Genomic DNA, 23381 nt, shown 5'->3' with positions numbered 1-23381 from the left:
AGTTCAATGAACTGGTTAAAAATGATTATGTTACGACATACTGATGTTTATACACCGTTTTTCTCTATTAATGTGTTAAAACTAACTTCCCAGTCCAAGTTTCCAAAATTGTGCCAGTGCAATTTTGCATTCACTGTTCAGCTAATAAAACACAGCATCCATCAGAATCTAAATATAATGTGCATTCACATTCATATAAAACTCATTACTGAATGGAAAACTGCCACGAAATCAAGTCATTCGTCTATTAAAGCAACGTGCTTTCTCTCCACGTGTCCGAAAGAAATTCTTAGCTCATGAACGAATCGTTTAATCGATCATATATATATATATATATATATATATATATATATATATATATATATATATATATATATATATATATATATATAACAACAGAATAAATCTATATAAAATAAATATGTTAAAATAAATCTATATAAATCAGTTCATGATCGATTAAACGATTCGTTCATGAGCTAAGAATTTGCTGGTCATGTGTTGGTCACTACTGCAGGACTATCTACTTTACGTATATATTCATAACCTGGGGACTTTTATTTTAGCAATATCTCCTGGACCTTTATATTAAAAAACGCCTGGGTCGTTGTCGCGTGCTTCGCGCTGCTGTATGAGGGAAGCGCGTGCGGTCAGTGGGCAGGTAAAAACACAGCGTTGAGGGAGCGGAGAGGGTATGTCTGTGATGCAGAAAGAGCGAAAACAAAGCCATTGCCGTCGACTTGTAAAAAGATCTCGTGTTTCTACCTGGCGAATGATTAAATGATCACTTTACTCGATTTCGACGCATTATTAGCGGCAGAGGAGCTGTGGTCTGTTGACGGTTGATCGTAGCATTAGCAGCGGCGCAGCGTGGTGCAGACTAAACAGTTAGCCGAGTGTGTTAGCATCTGCTTGTTTTTACTCTTCCCGTCTAGACTAACACTATCCAAAACCGCCCGCAAATACATAATTATGACACAATTATGCGTTTTCACCGGTGCTACACCGATAAAACAACGATCTAATGACTCGCATGTGTTTGCGTGTCTGTTGCTAAGGGCCGTTTCGGGGTTTTGTGTGTTTTTAGTCCGTGACGACGACCGATGTACGTGATGGTTGCAGCGAATTCAAACCGTTACCGCGACTATTCTCTCTTTTTTTTCTGTCAGCACTCAACAAAGCAACTTTACGTTGCTTAAAACGCACCGAGCTCCCTACCTAGACATCGTTTTTGGCGAAACGCACATTCAGAATACCGAACTATGCAAACTAAGCAGGCGACTTGGTTAGGTTTTGAGACTTGGCCCTTAAAGGGACAGGCGCAAAAAAGAGGTTTATTGCTGTAATATCGTTTCAAGCATTTATCACTCTTTTTTTTTCGCGAGCTGGCCCTTTAAGACGTATGAGCTGTTTATATGTTATTGCATGCGTGTTTTATTTTTTCTGGGTTTGGGTGGGTGTGTAAGTGGACACCAATCCAGACTATGTTTGCATGGCTATATTTAAGTGCTGGACAGATAGGGGGGTGATAGTTTTACATGAGAAGTACTGTGCTGAGAGTTAAACTAGCCACAGGCCCTCTGCACCTGTTAGCAACCGCTTACATACACAAATGTCTTGGTCATTTTTTTTAATAGTCATGCATGTGTGTGTAAATATTTGATTCTGTTTCCTCTTCTCCTTCAGATTTTCTATTTTGTACATACATTATTTTGTATATACTGTTTATGATGACTTCAGTGGTCACTGATGCTGCCAGGGGCAATCGGGACAGAGCCCTACCACAAACCACACACACCTCACAGCCACAGAAACAGATACAGGTGAGCCGTACACACACGCTTTTCGTCAGTTAGGTGTGCCAGCGTATATAACCGTTCTGAATATGGATGTGTAACTGTGTCTCTAGGCCACAGCCGAACAGATTCGACTCGCCCAGATGATTTACGACAAAAATGATGCAGATTTTGAGGGCAAAGTCCAGCAGGTGAGCAACAGCAAAATCTACAGAATTCTCCAACACGGTGGCCAGTAGATTGATAGAGCCATAGTCTTGTCTATATTTCAATATGGAGGACACAAATCTGATAAGCAGTACTGAGGATGAATCTAATCTCAAACTAATTTACTGTATAACACGGGAAGTCGCAGAGTTTGGCAAAATTTGGATGAATAAATCAAAAGTGGATACATGATGAAATCACGATATTGTACTTTTAAAAATATATCTACTTCAAATGTAAAGTCTGCATATATGTAGTTGACAAAACTAATGGGTCATTTATTGAATTGGTTATTTTCAAATATAATTTCTTCAATCATAAAATGCAGAATTCATTTAAAATAGAAACAATGTCTGTAAGTGTGTGTATATGTGTTGTATATATGTGTTGTATATATGTGTTGTGTGTGTATATATATATATATATATATATATATATATGTGTGTATATATGTATATGTGTGTATATATGTGCCGATAAATGACACATTTAGTGCAGAGTTTTGATGCAATTGTAGGCTTCTTTAACAGAATCATCGATGTTACAGAAGTAAATTTTAACGTAAAATATGATCGAGCGAGGTCATTGATGTTTTGTTACATCTAGAAGAGTTTGATTGCATTCGGTTGTGTTTGTGTCCCAGCTCATGGAGGTTACAGGCAAAAATCAGGATGAGTGTATGGTGGCCCTTCACGACTGCAATGGGGACGTCAACAGGGCTATCAACTTCCTGCTGGAGGAGGTCACTGTCAAGGTGTGCGCTCGCTACGGTTCATCCTGTTTGACTCGTTTCTGATTCTGTGTCTTTTGGAATTGCATTAATTATGCTGGAAAAACTAGACTGAGTTTAAAAAATAACGTCATGAAGCTTTTCCAACTTCGCAAGCCTGCCATACTAGTTAACAAGCTGCTGTAGGTCTTTGAGGTTGATAAACCCGCGTTTGTGAATCCGTTGAGTTATTCTCATGCTACCACAGGACTCATGGGAGACGGTTGGCAAGAAGAAAAGTGTTGGAAAAGAAGGGACGGCTCCAGAGAGCAGGGAGAAGAGAGGAGAAAGAGAAGGCAGAGGCCGCGGGGGTCCAAACAGACGTGGCCGAGGGGCCAGCCACAACCAGGAAGGTGTGTTTCTGTGCGTTTAGTGTGTACATGCCCTAACCTGCATGTAAAGATTTGTTTTTGCTTGAGGTGAGGCGTCCAATTAGACTGCATAATAATGTTGTCATGGTGATTGGAGATCAAGTGTGTAGGCATTCACTGCTCTTGCTTTTTTTTTTTTTTTTTTTTTTTTTTTTTTTTTAAGGGCGGTCAGAGGAGAACGGGTTTGATTCAGCTCCAGGAGAGAGAGGAGGAGACCGCGGACGGAGAGGAAGAGGGAGAGGTCAGTGCATTATATATGCTCTCCAAGACATTACTGCTTACTAATGCACTGCCCGCCCTCAGAAGTGCTTTTTAAACTGGTTAGCTGCATGAAAATGAGCAGTAGATTATTCAGAAATGTTGAAAACTAACACTAATGTTTAAAAAGTTTTAAAAAGGTGTTTTTAGAGTAGAGTGAGTTTTCAGATCCTTTAGAAATTCTAATATGCTGATTGCTGTTCAAGAAGCAGTTTTTGTTTCTAGAACTTTCTAATCATCAAAATAAAAAAATTTAACATTAAAAATCTTCTGCAACAATATAGTAGTCTTTACTCCCTCATTTGTTTTTAAATTATAAAATTACTTCAAAATACCTTTAGTTCTTTTCTATATATATATATATATATATATATATATATATATATATATATATATATATATATATATATATATATATATATATATATATATATATATATATATATATGCTGCCACACACACAATCGGTCTTTAAAAAAATAACAGCTACTGACACAGCGGGCATCATCTGGTGAAATCTGAATATGATTGGCTCAGAATAAATGTGCAGGTGCAAATGTCTCAAATGTCATATCATGCCTTTTTCAACTTGTTTCTTAAGTGAAATTCTAGATTTATTATTTAATGTAAAAGGTTTCCTTGCTTTATTTTTATGATTAGAGCTTACAGCTTGTGAAAGTAAAAAATCCAGTTTCTCAAAATATTTACATTTAAGTTTCATTAAATGACCACAATAATGGGCAAGACTGCTGACTTAGCAGTGGTCTAGAAGACGGTCATTGACACCCTCCACAAAGAGGTTCAGACGTCTTCAGGAAAGGGGCCACCGAACCCATTCAGAAAAAGAAACTGTCAAGCATCTTACCTGGACTAAAGAGAAAACGAGCTAGATTGTTGCTCAGTGGTCCAAAGTCGTTTTTTCAGATAAGTTAATTTTGCATTTCATTATGGAAATCAAGGTCTGGAGGAAGAATGGAGAAAGCTGCTTGAAGTCTAGTGTGAAGTTTGATTTGGGCTGATCTGCTGGTCTTGGTCCATTTATGTTTTATGAAGTCCACACTCAATGTAGCCATCTACCATTAGATTTTGAGTTAACTTTTTCACTATATTCTAATTTTGAGATGCTCCTGTAGATTAAGAATCAAAATATTGCCTGACAGCACAAGTGATCAACTTAAAGGAGATCTTCGACCCAAAATTGCCCCATGAATTACTAACCATCAAGCCTTCCTAGGTGTATATGACTTTCAGATGAACGCACTAGTTATGTTAAAAATGTTCTGGCTCTTCCTAGCTTAATGATGGCAATAAATGGGAGAATGAGGTTTTCAAGCCCAATAAAGAGAAAACTAATTTGGTTCATTGTGAAAAATATAATATCCACAATTAAAACAGAAATCTCTATCTTCCATAACTGTCGTAGACTTTTATAATGGAGTGGTGTTCCAGGGGATGAGGTTATGCTAGTCATGTGAGAACCAAATTTAGTTTACAGCAAAGTTAGGAAGTGAATTCTCAAAATAGTTTAGTTTTTGGTGAAACCAAAATGGTAGTTCTGTTGAGTTTTATTGCAGCTTCATTGGAACCTTTACGCTTGATGCAAGTTGTACTATCTGAGACTAGGCAGGATGGGGCCTGTTTCTGTGTTGCTATTTGTGTCACTCTGAGCAGTGTTTGTAGGGCATTAAATGTGACTAATGCGTTGTTTAAAGCAGCTGCAACTCGAGAGGGGAAGATGGTGAGTGAGGGAGCAAGATTGGGACAGGAAAGAGTCATCAGAAGTGCCCTTCTTATGTCTAAACTTCATTTAAAAACTGGAAGTGATGTCCTATTACATTTCTGTTTATATTCATGTGCAAGAACATTAGCTTAAGTCTTAAGTGTGCCTTTAAGACCTTAAGTCTGGAAGGCACAGGAGAAAAAGCTAAATGTGGCATGTCAAGATTATGAAACCTTTGGAAAGGAAACCAGTGGAAAGGCACAAGTACTAGTAAATGCGTATTCATTCCAGGCTGTACTTTTTATTTTTTCAATTGTTCTGATGTATTTCTGCTGGTGTGTCGTGTCAGGTGTAGGAAGCCGAGGAAGAGGCAGAGGAGCTGGAATGAGCAGGTTCTCTCAGGGAATGGGGTGAGTGTTTATGCTGTTGTCTTTCCAAAAAATCCCCATGCCCATTCAAAAACAACAAACAAAAAGTTTTCTATCATTAGTCTTACACTCCCTCCATTGGCTTCTCTTTGACCAGTAGGACATTTAACCCTGCTGACTATACCGGCGCTGCTGAGGCAGGGGAGGCTGGAAATGAGACTACTGAAGGAGCAGGTGAGTGCTGATTATTGATCCGGATCCTGAACACGGTTTCTTTAATTGAGCAGAACGTGCTTCTCTAATACTTTTTACTTAATTATGTCTGAAGCCATTTTCAGTGTAGTATCGATGTCAGATGTTTTTTTTGTAGTATTGATTTCATGCAGCTGGCCCTTTATTCTTGGAAACTTGCAATGCACTGATCCAGTTTATGTGGTGCAGGTTGCCCTCAAACCAAAATGAACAGCTGAACTTGAAAATGAGCATAATTGCTAACCGATGGCTATAAATGACTTCATTTAGTCCTCTGCAGAACAGAATTTCATCTTTACCTCACCTCTGCTTTCAGGAGCCTGGAAAGACAGTCTGGAAGATTGGGCGGCTGAAGACTGGAATGAAGATGTGAGTCATTTCATGAATTTAAAAATGAAACGGGAAAACTTGATGAGTTGTCCGTGTTTAACACTTACTTCTCCATTTATCAGCTATCTGAGACCAAAGTGTTCACTGCTTCTTATGCGCTTGGCTCCAAGAACCTTGTGCAGCCTGGACAGGGGTGAGTGCTTTCTGTGTTTCAACACTTTGGAGAACAGAGCTCAGATATACAGATGACTAGGAGTGCCGTTTAAGAATAAAGAATTGGTAAATGATATTAAAGTATCATTTAATTAAAACGGTAACTTTTAAAAAGACAACCTCAGTGTATCATGTTTTAAATTGGTTCATTTGGTGTCAACTGTCTTTGTCATTTACGAGATGCTTTTATTTAGCCTTTTGTCTATCAAGTTGAAATAAATGAAAGGAAGTTCTTACAAGGGAGCAGCCAGTGTTGTGTCCAGTGGCGTTTTTGAACAAAATACCATTATGTAACGAATCCAAAGAATCTCTTAAAGTGCATCATCTTTGGCAAAGACTCTGGAAGTCGAGCTCGGTGTAGAAAATCTTTGTTAGACAAAGGGTCAAACGGCTCTTGCAGTAAAAGTTACATTTTCTGTGTGAACAAGAAACATCTGCCTTGTTCAAAACTTAGAGGAAAAATTGAGTCGTATTGGCACGGCTAAAAGGAGCTGGCTTCAATTTGTAGATAGTACATCAAAAGAAAAAAAATTGCTATTATTTTAAAGTGGCACACCTAGGATAGCAATTACCTATCACTCTGTGAGACATGTTATTACCTGCACAACTTGCTTATAGTATTTTTGTCTTGGTACCATTTTAATGAATTTCATTTGAAGAGTTGTAAGTAACCATTGACAACTGATTCGACTTGACCACTACATCTCTTCACGTTATAGAACCTGGTTTTGGTCGTTCGCACTAATAAAGCAAATTTAACCAAATATGAGAGAACTTAAATTCTGCTATTAAGTGCCTCTCAAAGACAGTGGTTTATACTGTACTTTTTTTTTTTTTTTTTGTAACTTTATACAGTGTTGTTTTAGTTCAGTTACTGTGTAAAGTTAATCAACTATGAAATGCATTTTATTCAGCTACATACAGTTCTAGACCGGGTGTTGGTTATTATTTAGGTCGAGTCTGTTTTTCTTATGATTCCAATATAAAGCTGATCTACGGTAGACAAAAGTGTCATTTAGCTCAATTGAATTTTTATCTGATATTGTCAGTAGTGCAAGCTAGTGGTTAAACTACTGTGTGTTACATCTTCAAGCGGTTAAGAAGAGCAAGTTTAGACATATGTCTACCTGAGTGCTCCAAAATATTTGGCGTGCGTTCAGGTATGATTCCCCTCCCTGTCTGGTTAATTTATGACTTATGTTTAGCAGTTGAAGACAAAAAAAAGCCAACCGCCTTACAACTGAGCATGCAGAGACAGATTATGGCATATTTAGGTGCACAACTTCACTTCCTGTGTTGTAAAAGCAATAGGTCAGAACTCCCATCAAAAATTAATTTGATGTTCTGTGTTCTTGAGCAAAGACCTGTTTTGTAGTTGTCTGAAAGTTTCTCTGGTCCTCAGGATGGATCTCGGCTCTCTGTTGCCTAAGGTGGCTGAGGGCGACTCGGAGCTGACCGGATTGGAGCCGTCATCTCCTGATGCTCTCACCCAGAGCCTGGTGTTCACCAACTCTCAGCAGCACACCACCCGAACACACACACACAGCTACGCTTCTGCTGCTGCTGGCACTTATGCACATGCCGCATCGGTATGTAAAACGCAAACGGCCACCGAGCACCACAGCACTTGATTCTGCAGTCAGATTTAAAGGGCCAAATGTATTTTTATTTTTTTTAACCAGTTTTGACAATTATTATAGTGTACACTACTTATTGTATAGTTTTTGTTATATGAAATATCAAAAGTACTTTGGGTACAAAAAGGCACAAGTTTTAAACTTAATAAAATAGTGTTTTGAGTTGCATATTGGATTTTTGCTGTTATATTGATGTTGAGTTGAGTGACTTTTACGGTGCTTTTGAGTACTAACGTTTTTGCCATCATCTTTCTTCTAGTCCATGCTGGGATCCAGGCTACCCCAGAATGATGTACAGAAAATGGAGCCAATCAGCACACCCCGAATTGCCCCTTTGTCCAATCAGGTTTCAGGGGCACTGAGCAATGGCACTGCATCTGTTGAATCCGCTGCTCCGGTGCCTCTCGAACCTACCCCTGTGACTCTGAATGAACCCAAGGAGACCCCCATTACAACAACTCACTGTAAGTGCTAGGTTTGCACAGTCTGGGGGTTTGTTGCCCGAAACAAGCCAGGTCGCAAGTTCTGTTTTTGCCACTTGAATTCAATGGAACTAATCATTGTTAGCTAACAATACTTCTTCCCTCTAACATTTTGAACAAGTCCCGTTAAGGTTTGATGGAGACTGACACATGTTGGAATATGTCTTTTCTGTCTTTAGTGGACCTGAAGCCCCAACCTGACCCATCCCCCATCCTCGGTCGTCTGACCCAGCACCAGAATGCAGCACTCCAGTCGGACCTGCCGGCTCAGGCCCGAGACCCTGCCCCGCTTCCCCCACACGATGGGCCTTCTCCCACACTGAAACCCCTCTGTGAGCCTGTCGTCACCACAACAGAGCCGCCACAACCCAGAAACATCAGACCACAGAAACGGAGAGCGCCACCTCCCTCTAAGGTGACGATACTAAGGCTGCTCCCTAATAGTCGAATAATTGTTAGTCACAGACGAAGTCACGCAGTCCGTGTCTAACAGATCATTTAATGGCTATAGTTGGGTAGGACATCCAAACTATCGGCTATCATTCAACATCAACTGTCTTATTCACCTTTCTCAATGTTACAACACAGAGCGATCTGTGTTATTTGCAATGCTCTGGTGAAATGCTGTAGTAATACTGCAAATCTGTAGAAGTGTTTGACATTACTCTTAGTCACTTTATGAGCATTTTACCATTTTAATTTGAGAACTACAGTCATATCCCATACGCAGCAGCTGCAAGTTCTTTACAGCAACCAGTCAAAATAAAAGATGTTTAACATGTGACAGAAATATTGCTATTGTGCAATCTTGAGGCTCAGTTTTACTAATATTAATAAACCTTTTAATTGCGTCTTTTTCCTCATTCTTAATTTGCTGCTTATTAATAGTTAGTGAGGTAGTTATAAAGTATAGGTGGGATTAGTGATGTATAATAAGTCACTAGTATGTGCTTAATTAGCGCTAATATTCTAGCAATATGCAAACTTATGAGAAACGAATAGGCATAAAATAGTAATAAATGTTTTGGAACAATCACATTTTTGTTGTTTGTTTTATTATAATTTAGACCGTTTTGAATTATTCATGTAATTAAACCATTAAAAATCCAGAAAAATGTAACTGAATACAGTATAATAGGAAAAAAAGATTTTATAGCGTCTTGTTTACCTCGTTTGTGTTGGTCTAATGATGTTTTGAGCATAATGAACAAGTACATGTTTTGTTTGGCAGATCCCCTCTTCAGCAGTAGAGATGCCAGGCTCTGCTGACGTGTCCGGCCTGAATGTGCAGTTCGGCGCACTGGATTTTGGATCTGAGTCCACTGTGGAGAATCTCAACCAATCAGAAAGTAGCTGTCAGGAACCTGCAGCCGCTTCTCAGACCCAGAGCAGCCTGTACTCCAAGTCCTCTGCCATCAGGTCTGTCCAACTGCTTCTTTCATTCATGCATGTTTACAACATCTTAAAGGGTTTTTCACCCCCAAAATATAATTCATTTACTTATTCATGTCGGTCCAAACTTTTCCTGAAGAGACATGACTGCTTTTATATGATGAACAGATGTAGTCTAATAAACAAGTGCTGCCTGTCAATAATGTTAATGAAAGAACAAAAGAAGATCATTGTATTTGATCATAAACATTGTATGTGAAATTTGAATTTCTGTATTCCTGAATTTGTCTTGATTTGTTCCTATTTTATGATGTTACGTCTTTTGAAATTTATATTATTCTGCTTATTTAGCTGTGATATTTTTGTTTAAAAAAAAAAGTGGTGTAAATGCATTGTTTGAAATCAACATTGGCACAGATGCTATTGATAAAACCCGGAACATTCCACTAACAAATGACTTTGCTGCACTTCTGATCTTATTTTTCTTGTTTTAGCGAGTCTCTAGGTGGCTTGCCTCAAGCAGTAATGGAGTCCAGTTACCCATCAGCCTCTCTTGTGTTACCGAGCTCTACTGCCCCCCCTGTCCTGGCTCCATCCTCAGCTAGCAGAGTGGAGCCGTCCTCCACCACCCCTCTCAGTGTAGGACCAGAATTCATCACTTTCACCTTTTCACAACCAAAATGCAGCCATTTCCGCTGGAATCATCACAATAAGTTTAGATGCGGGTTTTGCTCATTTTCAAGGTGGCTACTTTGAGCCGCTTGCTTTGAAAGTGATTTCTGGGAGAGAAGTGCTTCATGCATACCAGAGCTCTAAACTGACTTTGTACAGGGTTACTATGTTTAATTGAAAAAGAAAAACAAAAAAAAAATTTCTCTTTCTACTAGTGATTTTTATAGCAACTTTTACATTTATTTTATGATAAATAGAAGTGTTTTTTTAATACTATATTTTTCCAAGTTTGTGTGGTTTTTTTTTGGTTTTTTTGTTAGCTAAAACTCTTTCTTTACCACACAGAATGGATTCAGTGAAATGAGGACACCCAGCACACAGGAAGGTACATGAGTTTACAGACTTTTACAGACGTTTTTACCTGTACTTTCTTTCCTTGGTGAATGTATATCTTAGGCCACACTACATTTTCTCTCTACTGTATCAGCAGCTGCTCCATCCAGCACCCCTCAGCCCGTATCCACAGCCCTGTCCGCAGAGAATGGCTTATCTTCATCGCTCTCATCTTCCTCCTCTTCAACAACAGCGCCTGTCCTGAGCACAGCTCTACCATCGCTTAGCAGGTAGAACCCTTTTCGGATTTCAACCTTATTAAAAATGCATGTAGTCAGTTTCCATATGGTCTTATCATTGCTTGTTTTCTCAGTCACGTGAGCAGCGTTAACTCTCCTGGATCTTCTGTGCCCAACAGCTCTTCCCTGAGCGTAAGTGTCTCTTAAGACTCCTCCCATTTACAGTTCCTCTTCTCGGTTCCCTCACTTTAGTGTTTTGCTCTTTTCTCCATTATTTGTCCTGATTCCAGCTTCTCCATTTGAGGGGTTTTATATTCGAGAACAGTGTTAAAGGAGTCATATGATGTTGCAAAGACGCATACAAATGAGGCATTTGTTGCATCCAGTGGAGACGCAATTTCATAAAGAATCTTTTTCAGTGTCTTATCTGTGCACTAACACTCGAGAAAGGAAAACTTGAAATGGCATCATGTGAGCCCTTTAAATTGATTTGAAATGCTTGCTTCAGACACAGATGGGCGCCGAGGTGAACGTGAGCCTGTCCACGTACTCTGGTTCTGTGTCGAACGCCTCCAGCTCGACGGTGAACTCCAACGGCCTGAGCGCTGCAACCCAGAGCCTCGCCGCTAACGGCGCATCCGCTCCCTCTGCTGTCCGGTCTGCACCGCTGCAGACCAACATCACACCCTCCAACACCTCCGGTCAGTGGCAGAAACATTCCCTGCGTGGTTGTAGTGATGCAGAGGGGTTCCAGTATTTTTGTTCTAATTGTTGTTTATTGTTTCTAACTTTATTCTATATCTTCAGGTAAAGCTCCTCCTAACCTGGCTCAAGGAGTGCCGCCGCTGCTGGCCAGTCAGTATATCATGGGTCCTGGTGGCCTCCTTCCTGCTTACCCGGTTAGTGTGTGCGTGATCTGCTCTCTGATAGAGGAAGACAAATCTTTAGATACACTTACACTTTATGACAGAGGTTGTGTTGACCCGTCTTGTACTCGTGTTTCTGCATATCTGATCTTTCTATGCCTTTTCACCCCTAAAGCCGATCTATGGATATGAGGACCTACAGATGATGCAGTCCCGCTTGCCCATGGTAATTGTCTACTTATTTTTCAAACATTAAACAGCCGTTTTTTTTTGGTTTTTGTAAATAAGTACAAAAAGATGTTGCATGTTTATAAGTCAAGCACATGCAGAGAATTCATGTTATTGATGGATTGACAAAATTGTTATTTTTTTGCATGACCCGTGTCCTTATTTCTCATATTAATTGAATTTTTCGGTCACTTTTCTATGTAGGATTATTATGGCATGACTTTCCCTGGTACAGCGCTAGCTGGCAGAGATGCAGGATTAGCAAACAATCCCTACTCAGGTGAGCAGCCATCGTTGTTATTAAAGCACAAAGATCGTTGCGCTCGTGCGAACAGGACGACTCAGTACTTGTTCTGTATCGTCTTGCTTGTACAGGTGAGCCTACCAAATTTGGCCGCAGCGACTCAAACTCCCCGGCCCCTGCCTCCAGTCTCTCCTCGGTGCCCCCCTCGCAGTCTCAACAGAGTGCTGTCCCCCCTCATAATCAAGGGCCGCAGAACCCAGGTCAAGCCCAGCAAGGTCAGACCCAGGCCTTCCTCAACCCCCCTCTGCCTCCAGGCTATGGTTACACCAGCCTGCCCTACTACCCCGGGGTGCCGGGAATGCCCAGTGCCTTCCAGTATGGTCCCACTGTCTTCATGCCTCCAGCATCCACAAAGCAGCACAACATGGGCCCGTCCAGCCAGTACCAACACCAGGCCGGATACAGCCAGCACACGTATGGTCCAGGTACATAATGTAACTCAGATCAGACATCATTTGAGGATTTTTACATGCGTTTATACAATATTTTGTTTTTGTGGAGGGCAAAAATATCTAATGCAATACAGAGATTTAAAAGTTAAACATTCCTCAAACATTATGGATGTTATTGATGTTCAAATTTTTGTGAAATGCCTGTAAAATAGACTGACTTATTTGAAATGTCTTTTCTCCTAAGGTTATGATGAGTTGTCCCAGGCTCATGCTGGAGATTACAGTAAGGGAGGATACGGAGGAAGCTCCCAGGCCCAGGCCAAAGCAGTCAGCAACAGCTCGGGAAAAGGTAGATTTTGCTCTCTCAGATGTTTTTAGGGCTGCAACTAGCAATCATTTTGATCATCGATTTTATTTTTTTTGGTCATCAGTTTTGATTAGTTGTAATTGCCGCCTTGATTGACTAGGATATGAAGTGCTGTTGGAATAAGTCCTTAAACCTGGAAAGAAGCTTCCCCCTTCCCTGTGTAGTTTGGTTATAGTATAAGCACTTTAATATTTTTGATTGTATTTACGCTTCAGAATCATGATGGCCACAATGTGTAATCACAAATATTGTTCATCACTTGCTTACATTCATGGATATTAGCTTTTTTTTTTTTTTTTTTTGTACTGGCTTTTAGGTTTTTGTTGAGAAAACTAGGGTGGTGTTAACTCTGCAGTGCACTAGAAAAGCTTACAAAACAGACTTTAACTGTTTGCAGATGTTAAATCAAGCCTTCTTGAATATGACTTGAACACTTTGAAACCTTTTCTTAGCACCAGGACTGTCTGGATCTGCGAGTTCAGAGCTAACTGGAACAGTGTACAGTAAGACCCAGGTGAGCTTCGCTTTTCAGCTTCATCTACTTACTGTTTGTGCAAAAAGGATAAAGCAAATCAAAAGAATAGTATTTAGTTTTACTTGGCCACTTTTCGCCGTCTCAGCATCTTTTCATACCAACCTTATTTTGTAGTGAATATTAAAACATTTAACTACGATGATGAATACCAGTTTGTTAAATCAAGGTTTTTTACAGCTCAAATAACTGAAAGCGCCTAACACCGGAAGCTTTGCACGTTCAGCTTTAAAATGGCTTCACCTGCTCTTGCGTTAAATGTCAGATGGATTCATCTGTTGATTGTTGCTGCTGTATTTTTGAGACTGCATATTGGCTTTGCTGTGATGTTAGTCAAAGCCAATTACTAGGTAGATTGCATATAAAGCATAACCAAGAGACGAGAACAAATGAAGCACAGTTTTATTGAATGTCTGATTGCACGGTCAGTTCATCACAACTTCCGCTAGGGAGCAAACTGCAACAGACTTCTCCAGAGGTCACAGACCGGAAATAGCAGCTTATGTCTTACACTAACTCGCTGTGGTTTACTGACATGAGGAACAAACAATCGGCTTAAATGGTTCCCTCTTAACTTTGAATCCCAGCTAGGGATTCACATTCGCTATATGTATTATTTGTTTTAATTATTATTTTATTTTTTGGGGTGGCCAATGTCCAATATGCACTTAATTTTGGCCAATGCCAATTATTATTATTTTTTTATTATTAATTTATTTTAATAACAAGAACTTGTTTGTTCGATTTAATAAACAATTTTTTAAACGATAATGTTTAATCATACAGCACACTGAACCTTTGAAAATAACTGTAAATTATATATGATTTTGTTTAGATTTTCTCCAGTGAGATGCAGTAGAAACCATAACATTTTATTTTAAGATTTGTTGATTGTCTAAAGCAAAAAAAAAAAAAAAAAGTTTATATTCTGAAAGTCTTCTAAGGCCGGGGTTCAGCGTGAATTCAGTGTTTAAAGCCATTATCGGCTAATATATTTACAATATAGCACCGATATTATGCATTCACATCTCAAACTAGTATTGACAAAATATAACTTTTACTGTAGTCTCCTTTCAAGACTGTTCATCATCTCATTTATTAATCTTATTTCTTCTCTGACCCTTCTAGTCATTCGACAAGCAGGGTTTCCCCACAGCAGCCGGCCCTGCGTTCAGCCTGCCCTCAGCTCTGGGAGGAACCGGCCCGCTTAACCCCGCGGGGGCCCCCGGATACGCCCCCGCCCCCTTCCTTCATATCCTGCCCCATCAGCAGCCCCCCTCGCAGCTACTGCACCACCACATGGCTCAAGACACACAGGTACACCACGGCCACAAGTGTTATTCTTATTTTACTAGCTTTCTCATTAGTAAAATGTTTAATTGCATGCGTATTAAATGTTACATGCTGATTCTTTTTGTGTGTTTGCAGGGTCAGCGCAGTCAGTCCAACAGCATGCAGAAGAGTCAGGGCAAATCCAACTACAGCAGCTCTCCATACTGGGCTAACTGAACATGCTGCTTATACTGTTGCCCACATAAACGCCCGAATCTGTGTGTCCGCACTGTCCTGCCTCGACCATTAATCGCACACCCGCACAAACACCCGCCGTATTAGTTCTGCCCCCTCCTCCAGCGTTCTCCTCTGCTTTTTTCCGTTTTTTGTTTTTTCCTTCTCTGAATTAGGTTTTTCCATGTAAGATATTTATGTAAGTATTTATATATACTGTAAATGTTAAGAAGCCGAACATAAGATGTGGTCGCTCCATTTTATTTTTTTGAAGGAATTTTTTTTTTTTTCCTTTTTCGTTCGTTTACTTTTTAAAAACTGCAGAGATGTAGCAAAAAATTTAAAAGGAAAAGCATTTCGAGGAAAACTACAGAGACGCTAGAGCACTGATGGTGGAGGAGGGCGAGCTGGGGTTTGATCCATTCAGACTTCTTGAGGGGCTTCACAAGCATCGAGAGCGCACCATTCTTGACTCTTTTCCTCTATGGATTGTTCTCCCAATACAATGGTTCTGAAATTAATTTCTGTCACCTGAAAGAAAGGAAAAACAGCCCATAAATTTTATATTTTACTCTTGTTGCCCTCTGAATAAAGGTTCTGAGCTATTCACCATGTTGTGTGTCCTTTTATTTGCTGCTGTGTTTTTGGATAAATTGGAATGTTTCTTGAATTTCTGTGAAGTATGACATTGCATAAGTTGTTTTACTTTTTTTTTTTTTTTTTTTTCTCACGTTTTATTAATTATATTAATTATATTAACATTAACGTTATAATTAACATTAATTATATAATTAATTACTTATATAATTATATTTTTAAACATTGTGGTCATAAAAAGCTGTTTTTCCAAAATTGCAGTATACTAAAATTTTAATTAGTGCTCTTTAAAAATGTTAAGAATCCAAGATTAAAGAACAAAGGTAACATTCTAAAGAGTTTTATTTTGTGTGTGTGTGTGTATATATATATATATATATATATATATACACATACACATACTCTTTCTGGCTGTGTTTTTTGTAAACCATTTACAACTTTTTTTTTTCTTTTTAATTTAACTATTCATTAAGTAATTTTTAATTCTACATATAAAGTGGCACACATGGTTCCTGTTTTGTGTCCTGGATAGTGAAAAGCTCAAACGGCCGGGTGTGCATTAGTACATCTCGCCAACATCTCCTTAACAGATTTGCGGGCTGAAGTCCCTTCAGACTTGAATTAGCTCGAGTAGCCGCTTGATCTCATTTAAGCTGGTTCCGCTCGAGGAGTTTGTTGGTGTGTCACGTTCTCAGCTCGTCTCCTTTAAACCTCCCCATTGTCCAACGCAGCGTTTTGTCCAACCCCCGTATTGGCTAAGCCTTTTTATTTCTGACTATGAAAATGCTGCTTATATATTTATTTCTAGTTAAATCGAAAGATGCCGGCAGATTTGAGTTTCAGTAGCGTGCGCACGGTTACAAACACTAGAGGGCGCCAGCATCAACGCTAGTGTTATGAAGCGGTAAGCCATAACCTAGTTTTTAACTGCGCTAAATTTCATACTGTCAAGTGTGAAATAACAACACAGTAGCCTGTAAGCTCGCTGTATTATATTACTACACTATGTATAACTGTGCAAACAAGATATGTTCATAAAAGCTCAGTAAGGACACATAATTAAGCATAACATATACACTACTTCTAAATTGTGATTGTTTCGATCATTATTTTCGGAGTGGACTGTCCCTTTAAATTCTGTATGGCGGTGCAGCAATGAATTGTTGTTCTTCATCATACAATGACCTTCTGAAGATGATGCGGCCTCCGAGGCTCACGCTATTGTGCATTTTCATTCACGTCAGCACATATAGGGCCGGCCTGCGGTGTTAATTGCTCTGATGCGGTGAGGCTTTGCATTAATTGATGAAGCGTTTGCATTAATTTACTTTGCTATAGCATAAGGTTGTCCGTCAGCTGAATAGCTGGCTGGCTCCGAATAATGTAGTCTCTGTGTGTGTGCGCGCGCTCATATAGAGGGAAAATGTTTCTAAGAATGAAGTTGTGTGTCATCCATGCTCTGATTTGCTGAGAATAACAATGATCTCCTGCCAGTGAGACCAGTGAGGGGCTCCCACATTGCCGTCGGGGCCACAGAGCCCTTTTTGTGTCGCTGCTGTGTGTTTTCTGGCTGCCTGTCCCTCTCACATATGCAGGTCAATGGGCCCAGCCTGTGTGATGTTTGACTACTGTCTCTTTGATTTCCATCAGCATTTAGCACGTAAAATCCTCCCTGTGAAAAATTCAATTTGGAGAAGCTATCAAGTGATATAGCCTTGACTGCATCAACCAGTCGAATCATTTTACGTGCTGCTGCCCTACTTCTCTTATTGCATTTGGTGAGCAAGCGCCCAAATGAATAAATGGGCTTTATGCATTAGCCACTGAACTCTTTGTTAGGTGGTCTGAGGAGATACGCGCTGCCTGACCGTGTGAGAATTGTTCAGTGACATTAAAGAAGGCTTACATTTTTCATAGCCTCTCAACTGAAAACGATGCACCGCAGAAGAACACACGGCCTAACAGACTCATTGTTTCAGCTGCATTATACACTAGGGCTCGGTCCCAAATGGCACCCCAGCCCCTCACGGTGTCCCACACTTTCATGAGGTAATGTCGCTTGGAGATCTAGCCGTGGAGCTCCTCAGAAGCGTGCATCCGGGGTGCGCAGCAGCCACAAAAGAGACATATGATCTCACGGACCGGAGAGTCATGCATGCGTATGTCTGCAAGGGTGCAAGTGCACACGAAGCGCGCCGTTTCTGCCATGTGTACTCATAGTAGTGTCACTGGAATTCACACAAAATGGCACAGAATAGTGCATAGCAAACTGGGACACACACGTGTGTCCGAAATAGTCCTAAGATGTCAAGCACGCTTGATGTCCTCCAATTAAATCATCATTCTCCACTCGATTTTCTGCTAAACTTTTTAGCGGAAATCTGGACACGGACTCAGGCTTTTAGCAACGCAGATGGGCCCAGATTGCAAATCAGGGCGAACTTTTTGCGCACGGGTTGTTTTGTGCATGCCCGCCTTAGCTCTACCAACTTTGCGTTGCACTGAAACGCTGCCGCAGCCGAAACTTATTCGTAAAAGAATAAAATACACAACAATACATCACTTTGTCTCTCTGGATAGACCCCCACCCCCCCGCGCTCTTATTTTGACTGGCTTTTTTTTGGGTTCAAGCCTTAATTAGGGGGGTCGCACCCCCCGAACCCCCATAATTCGCACCCTGGGATAATAATTATCCAGTGATTTCCGCACATTACGTTTGTTTACTCAGCTCTGAAGAGGTGATAAATAAAGGCTTAATTGCAGCAGAAGGAATGCACGCTGGTGACTGTTCTCAGAGAGAGAGAGAGAGAGAGACACTTGAAGGGGGGCGACTCGGGCTCGCGGGGTAATGGCTGTCAAGCGGAATTTGCGCCCCCCGGTAGAGAAGCGCCGCGCTGAATGGGGTTGCCCGCTACCTCCGTGAGCTGGGTACTTGATTCCGCTCTCAAACCTCCGCATGTTCCCTTCTTTTCTCCTCCTCCCTCGGCGCTTTAAATTGCGACCCTGCTCTCGCGCTCAATGGCGTGTTCACGGGGTGTTTTCGTCCCCCTTTCATCTCGTTTATAAGGACCGTGAGATATTCTTGTCCCTCGTCTGTTGTCGGATTTGACAGCGGCTCCATTCACGGAGAAATTGGCCGTAATTGGTGCAATTATGCTGATTCGCACTCGTACTGCGAACGGAACGGAGCGCGGAGGGATAACCGAAAACAAAGATCGATCAATCACGACGCGAATGAGAGCGACGCGTAACGCTCGCCACATAATGATGCCGTCAAAAGTACGTCTGGTGACGAGCGGATGCGACTGTGAGAGGAATAATTATAAGCAGCCCACCACCTGAGATCCAGAAGTCGCAAGTTTACGGGCGAAACGTTAAACGGCAAGCACGCGAGGCGTTTAGTCTCGAGCGAGTTAGTTCCGGTCGGGCAGAAGTTTTTATTCTCTGCTGTTGATTCGGTTGTAGGAAATCACACCGATAATCTGCCTTTAATAAACGTTTATTCTGATCAAACTCTTGAACGAGCCGGAACAGTCCTGTCTGTATAACTTTAAAACACTACACAGGCTATGTTGCATTATATTATATATTACACTCTTTATTGTCCGCTGCTTTAAATCCGTGGATTATGATTGGTCGCCAATGTTCATCACGCCCCAGAAAAGTTATTCCAATTATATCACTCCTCTGTGTCATTATCTTGTTGATTATTAAAGCTTTATAGTTATCAATAAAGTCCTTTGTAGCTATAAAGGTAACTAACTATAATGATAACAGCGTGCACCCGATAAACCGCACTTTCTTTTTAAGCACACACTACGTGTTGTCGAGGTCTTTAAAGTTGGGGTTGATTCAATGTTTGTACTGTTCGTCAGCTGGAAGTGAAGTGATTACAACTATAGTGTGTGTCAACTCATCGCAACTGAGCCGATTCCTTTGATCGCGGGGATAAAACAAACAGTGAAACGTCCAGTGCCGTTATACGAAATATAAGCACTCGGACGGGAACAAGCCGCTTTACTGGCTTTCGCTGACTGCGCGACTGGCTATAAAGGCAGAAATAACCCAGAGCATTATACTTCGTCGAGCTTATTCTTCACAGAAGACTTTGGGGATCTCATCGCTGTGATGAATGTGACAACGCAGCCGGATCTGTGCCGACGGAACGCGGTGTGTCTTTAAGACCCTGCGGAGCCCCGGTAACCCCACACGGCTCGTTGTCCGTACTCTCCCGACTCTCTCTGTAGTTATTTGAGGGAGGCGCTAGAGCCATATCTCCACTTTACAACAAAAAAGGCAGAAGTAACGGCACTGTCTTGAGAGGACAAATCAAGCCAAAGCTGTGCAAACAGACTCCCGCGTCTCCCCCCCTCTCTCTCCGTGGCGTCGGAGTGTTGCGCGGCCGATGCGCCGCAGGCTGAAGCGTTCCGAGGCTCGTATCCCGTTTAAATCCTGCGCTCTCCCTCTGCTGAGTATATGTGGAGCTCAAGCGACACTTCTATGAGAATCCCCGCTGAACGGCGAGACGAAGTTTGGTTGTTTTCCTAAACCGGGGGGTGCCGCGGAGAGCCGAGGCGAGAGAGAGATAGCGAAAGATGGTTTTGAACAGCCTCCCGTGCGTCTTGGTTTCGCTGTGCTTGGTTTTTTTCTCGCCTTCTCCGTGCAAAGCTCGGATTTACACCAACCACTGGGCTGTTCGGATAGCCGGCGGACCCGAGCAAGCGGACCACATCGCTAGTAAATATGGGTACAGGAACCTGGGCCAGGTACGTGAGTCCCGCGCGAGCACGTTTCGAAGCCTTTCGCGTGTGTTATTTCTCCGTGTTTGCCGTCCAGGGCTCTCTCCCCCCTCAGCTCCAGCGTGTCGCTTTGATTGAAGTTCAAACGTCAAGGCTGGGAGCTTCACGCGCAAGTTTCACAGAGTAGTTTTTTGGTAGTTCACGCGGATAAATTCGCGTTTCCAAGACTCAAATGTGCCCGAAGACTTAGTTTTTTTTTGCGCAGTAAAACCCAGTCGACAAAACGGGTCTCTGCTGACTCCCAACAACAACAGGTGTTTTTTTTTGAAACTTTAGTGAACATACGTGCTGTTTAGTGTTAGTTACCAATGTCGTTTCCACGTGTACTTCAGCTTCTAACTTCTACTTTATAATACAGAAGTCATGAATAGCAGTTACATGTAACACTTTGAAATGTTACACAGGCTAAAAGCGTTACCTCTTTTGCGTTTTATGTGTTCAAATTAAGCGATAAGAACACCCCGTGTTAAAATGATATGTAATGCAGCTTTTTTTTTTTTTTTTTTTAAATTTGTCAAGCCAAGCTTCTTACAATTAATGAAGCTTTCATCTTCCTCCTGGGAGCAAGAGTCTTCGTTATAATTTAGTTTAATTATACATTTGGTTATCCACTTAGTGCTTTGGTGGTAAAAAAAAATAGGCTGGTGCGTTTTAAATAAATAATAGGTTAATGTAAGCCGATGGCCTTAAACTTTGCTCTTCGCTCAGATCTGCCGTGCGGTTAAAGATTTCGCTGCAGCCGTGTTCAGTATTTCACAATGTGCTATCTTATCTCTCATCTGTCTTTATCGTGCCGGCGAAGAGGTCCTTCCTCAAACCTAAGGCTGTCACCTCCGAAGTCCCTGTTTACGAAACTCTCAGTGCTCCTGAACTTCTCGGCCCTCCTGTGGGAACCTGCTATAGGATCCAGGAATGTGAGATTGCCTTGGGAGCCAGTCGTAGCCCATGTGTTTGCATAAGATGCTCCCCACCAACCCAGAAGTTTCCGACATCAAGCCGCAGTTGCTTTAAAAGCACCATAAGCCCGTTTGATTCGCTCACTGGCAAAGCTTATCAATGACTTCAGGAGTCATTGTTTTTTATGGCAGACTTGTGCTTCCCTATGGAGTACAGTAGGCTGCGGGGAATGTGTCATGGCCGCCTGGTGTTATTGCACTTGTCAAATGAATCTGTTCAGTGGAAAGTGATACAGCCTCTTGAGTAACCAACCTTCCAGTCAATGACATCTTAAATAATTAATGATGCATGCCGGTTTCAACGCGCCTGTGGTGAATGTTTCTGTAGCTCTTTCCTATTTATTCATACCAATATTGTTACATATTGGACCTGCCTCGATGAGCCTTTTTTTAGTCGTTCAGTACGGCAGCGCGGTTGTCGTTAAACCTGTTATTTTGTGAGGTGCTTGTGTAATGTTGGGATTGTGATACTGTAAATGACGGTTTTGTGCGTTGTTCCTGTAGATCGGTGATCTGAAGGACTACTACCATTTCTTCCACAGCCGGACGATAAAAAGGTCGACGCTTTTCAGCAGAGGCTCACACAGCTTCATCTCCATGGAGCCAAAGGTCAGGCCGTCACTATGACAACCCCACACCTGTGTGTCTATATGGACTCCAGATCTTGCTCGTCACTGACTAGAACTCAGAGTATTCAAAACAACTGTTGCGCAAACGGTTCTGTTCACGAACAACGCTTATCTGATTGGTAATAAAAAAAAAAAATGAGGTTACCGGTGTCATTCATGACATTTGGTTGTCTTTCTTCTGTGGAACGCAAAAAGAGCTACTTGGCAGAATGCTCACGCTGCTCTTTTCCATACAACTGACCTAAACGGTGTGTAAAAATGACAAAAAGCTCTTTTGTAAAGCAAAAACTGAGAATTGGATTATTTTTCCACAGCAGCTTTTGTATCTCATTCACGCTTCTATCTCCAAGATTTAACATCAGTGAGGCCAAAAACCATTGGTGTCTACTAACCGTTTAGCATTTTTTATTCATCCAGAAAATTTTAAGGAGGGGCGACTTATTTTAAGGAGAATTAATAATGAGCTACATGAATAAAGCCGGTCAATAACATATCGATTTCACCCCAGTACTGAAAGGAACATTTATGTATAATTTTGTTCATAAGAAAGGTTAATGCTGTCTGTTTTTGCACATCTTTGCACAGTGACGTTACCTTCTTTATAATTATGCCATTATTTTCCTCCGTAAGTCTTATTACCAAGAAATGTTTTTCTCATTATTGTATTACTACAAAGAGAGAGATAATAAAAAATTCACACTATGCATGCGTCATCGTAGTGTTTATACCTTTTTAATTCATGTTGATTTTTAGAAAAGTTAAAGTTTCTCATTATTGTGTTCAAGTAGCCATCGTTCATTCATTGGATGGACGTTAAAGAAATGAAAAGCCATGAAACCATGTTGGTGTTTGTCGGTTCCTAAAGGATCTCTTCTCCTTCTCTCTCAGGTTGAGTGGGTGCAGCAGCAGGTGGTGAAGAGGAGAACAAAGCGAGATTATAAACCCTCATATCCCGGTCCTGTTCAGTCCAGTATGGCCCAGTCCAGCTCCATTTACTTCAATGATGCTAAATGGAGCAGTATGTGGTACATAGTGAGTACTCTTGCTGTACATCGCTCTTCTGAAATGCTAACATTGAAAAACACTGGAGTCTCTGTCTTTGTCTCGGTTTTCATCATCTCCTACTGCAAAAAAAACTTTTGAGCTGTTCGACTCGAGTCCTAAAC

General features: G+C 41.1%; 2 protein-coding genes across 8 annotated transcripts in view; both read left to right on the top strand.

The window, feature by feature from the left end:
* The first annotated feature begins 548 nt into the window (after positions 1-548).
* Positions 549-15843, top strand: ubap2b (ubiquitin associated protein 2b). Of its 5 annotated transcripts, none has more exons than XM_043247127.1 (27): positions 549-661; positions 1687-1823; positions 1910-1987; positions 2647-2757; positions 2981-3125; positions 3307-3384; positions 5471-5531; positions 5647-5723; positions 6058-6110; positions 6194-6264; positions 7687-7873; positions 8181-8385; positions 8583-8818; positions 9635-9822; positions 10290-10434; positions 10813-10852; positions 10955-11090; positions 11174-11231; positions 11548-11740; positions 11847-11938; positions 12081-12131; positions 12338-12413; positions 12509-12862; positions 13074-13178; positions 13649-13710; positions 14857-15045; positions 15157-15843. In XM_043247127.1, exons 2-27 carry the CDS (start codon positions 1728-1730, stop codon positions 15235-15237), a joined length of 3168 nt encoding a protein of 1055 aa, XP_043103062.1. In that variant the 5' UTR covers positions 549-661; positions 1687-1727; the 3' UTR covers positions 15238-15843. The 5 variants fall into 5 exon arrangements, with proteins under 5 accessions (XP_043103062.1, XP_043103065.1, XP_043103064.1 ...); XM_043247130.1 differs by having other exon boundaries at positions 590-692; positions 5650-5723; positions 10958-11090; XM_043247129.1 differs by having other exon boundaries at positions 590-692; positions 5650-5723.
* A 3800-nt stretch (positions 15844-19643) lies between these two features.
* Positions 19644-23381, top strand: part of pcsk5b (proprotein convertase subtilisin/kexin type 5b) — a 45161-nt gene continuing 41423 nt past the window's right edge. Inside the window, exons 1-3 of one of the 3 annotated variants that reach the window (XM_043246011.1) lie at positions 19644-20597; positions 22091-22195; positions 23104-23247. In XM_043246011.1, coding sequence (XP_043101946.1) covers positions 20427-20597; positions 22091-22195; positions 23104-23247 — 420 coding nt within the window. In that variant the 5' untranslated portion in view covers positions 19644-20426. The remainder of the gene's footprint in view (positions 20598-22090; positions 22196-23103; positions 23248-23381) is intronic. The other 2 variants (XM_043246013.1, XM_043246012.1) reach the window with 2 other exon arrangements.

The sequence above is a fragment of the Puntigrus tetrazona genome, chromosome 8 (genome assembly GCF_018831695.1).
Source record: "Puntigrus tetrazona isolate hp1 chromosome 8, ASM1883169v1, whole genome shotgun sequence".
Classification (NCBI taxonomy): Eukaryota; Metazoa; Chordata; class Actinopteri; order Cypriniformes; family Cyprinidae; genus Puntigrus; species Puntigrus tetrazona.
The sequence above is the reverse complement of the archived record's forward strand: the minus strand, read 5'-3'. Positions and strand labels throughout refer to the sequence as shown.